The sequence below is a fragment of the Camellia sinensis genome, chromosome 13 (assembly GCF_055761805.1).
Source record: "Camellia sinensis isolate YWXY chromosome 13, ASM5576180v1, whole genome shotgun sequence".
Taxonomy (NCBI): Eukaryota; Viridiplantae; Streptophyta; class Magnoliopsida; order Ericales; family Theaceae; genus Camellia; species Camellia sinensis.
The window spans coordinates 67,536,033-67,541,589 of NC_138973.1; the positions used below are offsets into that span (position 1 = coordinate 67,536,033).

The 5,557-nt window shown below is 36.8% G+C and overlaps 1 protein-coding gene across 1 annotated transcript; it reads right to left on the minus strand.

Annotated features, from left to right (window-relative positions):
* Window positions 1-1,281: 1,281 nt before the first annotated feature.
* LOC114319097 (uncharacterized) lies at window positions 1,282-3,063 on the minus strand. The gene has a single exon (XM_082900597.1). The coding sequence runs from the start codon at window positions 3,061-3,063 to the stop codon at window positions 1,282-1,284; it is 1,782 nt and encodes a 593-aa protein (XP_082756723.1).
* Between the last annotated feature and the right edge of the window lie 2,494 nt (window positions 3,064-5,557).

Consider the following 5,557-nt stretch of genomic DNA (forward strand, 5'->3'; position numbering starts at 1 on the left):
CATTTCACATGACATCTTAGACTAGCCGAGCCTATTTAGTTGCATTTTTGCATGTGTTGCATTAGGCATCTTCACATAGCTAGGATTATGCATGATTTCTAACTAGTTGTTGTTTTAGCTCGGAGTACACTGTGAGTGTTTACGCTTTAGCATCTTGTTTGTGTGTTAATGTTGTCATGTTTAGCATGCTTGCCATGAGGCTAACTGCTTAAGTGATTAATTGCATGAGTGCCTATGGATGAACGTTGGATTACTTGAATTGGAACAATTCATCGAAATGCGAGTTTTAAGCCCATTTGAGGGTGACAAAATCATGTTTTCTTAAGCCCACTTGAGGGTGGCAAAATCCACGTCTTAGCCTACTTGCAAATAGCACCTTCAAACCATTTTCAAACAAACAAACATGAGATGTTTTGTTCCAATTTAGGCGATCTAGTCTATACTTGTATGCTATGCGCATCACATAGTAAGGTTACACTACAAGAAAATTTGGCAAATAATACGGAGGTTTTTGCGACGGGGTGACTGCTTTTTGCGACGCAGTGTAGTTGTCGTCACCAAAAAATTCTTTTGCGACGGCGTATATCTGCCGTCGATGAAAATAGACTTTTGCGACGGGGATTATTCCCTCGCTAAAGATTGTAAAAAGAAAATTGCAGGAACATTGGCGACGCACAGTATACCGTCGCAAAAATGTATTATTTAGTGACGGTAAGAAGTTACTGTCACAAATGGTGGACCATCTGTGACGGCAGAAGCCCATCGCAAAAAGCTATGGGTAAAACGACGTCGTTTCATTCGGTAATTATGATCATTTGCGACGGTTGAAATATTCCGTCGCAAATAAATGAATATTTGGTATCCCGCTTTTTGTATCCCATTCGCGGTCAAAGTCCTTAAAATCCCTAAATTCCTCAAATCAAAATCCCTCTGAAAAAATCCCTAAATTCCTCAAATCAAAATCCCTCTAAAATCGAAATCCCTAAAATCTCCAAAATCCCAATCCATTGATCCAACTATTAGAACCAAAATCCCCAAAATCCTCAAATCAAAATCATTCAAAATCAAAATAGTGGTGAACGATAGCCTTCGCAGAGTGACGAGGGTGAATGACGGCCTTCGCCGGAGTGATAAGCAGCAGCGACTATGAACAACGAACCACTGTGAGCGACTGTGAACGGCCATTCATAAAGTAAGTATTTGTTCTTGCATGAAGGTCAGTGCATTCCTTCTCATTCCATCTCTTGTGAATTTCTTAAACATGAAAAAGATAGGATTTGATCAAAGGTAGGATTTGATCAATTTTAACTTTGAAAAACTTCTTTCTCCAGAGGCAACGGTAACTGGAATAGTCAATAATATTCTATACGCAATCCAGGCATTTGGAAAACAACCATCCATCAATTTCAAATAATTCATCACCTCAATTGGCCTATTGATTTCTTTTGGCAAAATTTCTTTGAAGACTTTCAACTCAGAAAATAAATCTCTCCCATCAACATCCATAAGCCCATCATGTTTCGAAAAGTCTTCAAGATTAGCACAATAAGTCTTCAAGCACTCATCATTGGTAGAATTTAACTTCTTCAATTCAAACAAAAATCCAAAAGTTTCATCATATATTTGAAATTGTTCAAATCTACTCTTAAATGAAGAAAGAGCTTGATCTATTATATATATGAAATAATTAACTCTAAAGGATTCTTCAGCTGATTGTGCAACCTCTTCACTAACATTCTCATCAAAATGTTTCTTTCTACGAATGACACGTCTTTCACGAAATGTAGGCTCGATCTCCATTTCAATTGCAACTTTTTTAGCTTCAATCATGGCCTCCAAAAATCCAGTTTCTCTATACTTTTCAAGAAATGTAATGAGTCCTTTTAATTGATGTATAGCAGCATCAATATGCATGTCTTCAGCTTGAAATGTCTTGCTAACAGAATTAACAGCAAACAACAGATTGTGCCAAATAATCATGCCAAGCAAAAACTCAAAGTTCTCAATTTCAGATGTAACTAAGGATTCAGCTTCACACTTTGTATTGGGATCATCAGCTTCTTTTTCCAACTGAATTAAAGCATCTCTAATTTGTGGAGCTTGGTACCGTATAGCTTTAACACTTTCAATGCGACTTTCCCAACGAGTTTGTGATAATGGCTTAAGTGTGAGACCTTCCACATTGTCTTTGAAAATTTTCCACCTCTTTGTAGAAGATGAAAACAACACATATATGCGTTGTACCACTCTAAAGAAATAGATAGCTTTGGAACAAGAGGTAGCCATATCACAAAGGGCAAGATTAAGACTATGACACCCACATGGCGTGTAGAATGCTCTTGGATTTATTTCAAGTACTCTTTTTTGTACACCTTTGTGTCTCCCTTTTATATTAGAGCCATCATCATATCCTTGCCCTCTTATATCACCAATATCAAACTGGAGTGTGTGCAATGCCTCTCTAAGTACATTAAAAAGTCCCAACCCCAATGTATCATCCACTTTCAAAAATTCTAAAAAGAATTCTTCTACCTTTACCGGACTAGTTGAAACATCTACACATCTTATCACAAGAGACATTTGTTCTTCATGACTAACATCTGGAGTACAATCAAGAATAATTGAAAAATATTTCGCTTCTTTGATTCTTGCCACAATCGTACTCTTGATCTCACTCGCTAACATCTGTATCAATTCATTTTGGATTTTGTGGCCAAGATAATGGTAATGAATTTCACTCCTTTGAATACGTTGAATGTGCTCTTGCATTACTGGATCAAATTTAGCAAGCATTTCAATTAAGCTTAAAAAGATTCCATTTCCTTCTTGATAAATCTTCTCATTGTCTCCACGAAAAGCTAAATTATTTTTAGCAAGAGTGATCACAATAGCAATTATCCTTAGTAACACTTGTCTCCAGTGTTCCCTCCCTTTGTTGATTTGTTTTTGAACACTTCTATCAATTATTTCATTCTTCTTCAATCTACTTTCCAATTCAATCCATTTGCTCATGCAAATAAAGTGCTCATTACTAGTTTTATGACTTCTAAGCCTGTTGCCCATATTCTTCCAATCTTTCAATCCATTAGTAGCCAAATGAATATTGTTCCCATCTTGCTTAAACAACTTGCAACAAAAGCAAAACACTTTGTCTGAAGCATCTGAATATACTAGCCACTTCCTATCCTACTTCTCTCCATTTTGTAACTGTCGCATGTAAAATGTAGAAGAAAAATGCCTATCTTTGTCATCTAAGGGAAAATTCACACCATTACCTCTTATAGGACCTCTTTCAACTGGTAAATCCCTTAAATTTTGATCAATCTTGTCCCAATTACTAGGGTCATAAATGTTTAGAGGTCCACATTCAACATTGACATCTTCACTTTCACTAGATTCTACATTCCCCAAATCTTCATTCTCATTCTCATTCTCATTCATATGTTCACTAGGTTGTTCAATCACCAAATTATCATTCTCATTATTACTCACACAATAAGTAGGCTCTTCAATTACCAAATCTTCATCATCATTGTCATTTGAACCCAAAATATCTACTTGTTTCTTGGTACCAAAATATTTATCAAGTGCTCCCGATTGAGATTGAATTCATTGTTCTACTTTCATCCTCTTCTTTCTCTTTTCATTTCCAGAACTATACTTTCTAGGAAACATGGCTATAATCACAAACACTTCAATCCACAAATGACAAATACTTCAAATCAATCCACAAATCACAAACACTTCAATCCACAAATCACAATCCACTGATCTGATAGCAAATAAATTATAAAAAAATAATTTAATGAAACAAAATTAGGGCAAACAAATTATTCAATTAAAACTGATAAATACATAGGTAAAAAAATTAGGGCTAAATTATTTATTCCACTAAAATCTAATGGATAAAGAAGGTAATAAAAAAATTAGGGAAATTTATTATTCCACTAATTGATAGAGAAAGAATATAAAAAAAATTAGGGCAACTTTATTTAATAAAATCTGATACTGAGAGAGAGGACTTACATGAGAGAGAGTGTGTGTGAGAGATAGTGAAAGAGGGAGAGTGAGTATATGCTATGCTATGCTCTTCGTCTGCCTGCCTTCAAGTCTTTCATTTCATTTCATCACTTCGTTTCGTTAAAGAGAGATTGAAAGCAGAAACACTCACCACACCACACTAGCAGTGCACTGGACATGTATGTATTGTATATTGTATTTGTATGCATGGTTTGGGTTGGGCCCAAACACATTTTGGGGCCCTTTAAATACATTTTCAGTTTTGGGGCCCTTTAAAGCCTCCAAAGTTGTTTTCAGTCCCACACCAGATAAAAATTCGGTTGGGCCCAAACACATTTTCAGTTTTTGTTTTTTTTTTAATTTATATATTTTCATTTTAAAAAATATAGCCAAACACATTAATAAATAAATATGGGCTAAATTATACATGGGTCCAATAAACATTTGGGCCCTTTAAATTGATCTTAAAACCAAAAAAAAAAAAATCAGTGGGCCTATAACAATTTTTTAAATTTGGGGGCCCTATTTTTGGGCCAAAATTTGGGGCCTAAGACACAAGCCTTACCTGCCTTATGGCAGGGCTGGCCCTGCTTGTATGATGCATTACTTCGATCTTGTTCTTCCTCTAACAATGCTTCATACCTAGACACCTTATAGGTTAGTTCCACTAAGTCTCTAAACTCAGTTGAGTCAAACTTCTTTCGAAGCCTAAACTGTAGACCATTTTGAGTCAATCTCACAAATTCAGGAGCTGATAAAATGATCCTATATTTGTTTTGTGTTCTTTTGAATCTGGCAATAAACTGAGTGGCCTTCTCATCAAGCCTTTGACTCAACCTTGCCAAGTCTGCCATAGAAACTTCTGGCTCTGTTTGGAAGAAATGGTCATGAAATACCTCCTCCATTTGTTGCCAAGTTTGGATAGAGCCAGGTGCAAGGTTAATATACCATACAAAGGCTGCCCCAGTTAGAGAATTTGGGAACAATCTTAACTTAATATAATCATTATTGTCAAATTCGCCACATTGAGCAGCGAACCTAGCAATATGCTCAACCGTTGACTGGTTTCCATTCCCATAAAAAAGAGCAAAGTCTAGTATCCTAAATCCTTTTGGGTATTCATGTACCCTATCTACCCATTCTGGATATGGCTTCTTGTACACAGGAGTTTGAACCGCCCGAGCCATCGGTCCACACATCTCTCTAACAATATCAGCAATTTGATCCCTAGGAACCATATTTTGTGCTTGTTGAACCACTATTGGAGGGACAAACATAGGATTTGGTGGACAACCTTATGCCTGTGGTCCTCTTGGTCCATAAGGCGGCATATTTGAGACTGGTTGTCCCTGTGGTGCCGGCTGCTGTTGAGGGTATAGGTGACCCCTCTGAGCCTGTCCTACGAAAGGACTTGCGAAAGGTGTTGGAACAGGTTTTGTGTCTCTTCCAATTACAGGAAACCCTTCCAACCCCCCGGGTACAAATTCGAACAAAAGATTAGTGAACCCCCTCGTGCCAGGTATGGGTTCGAACATGG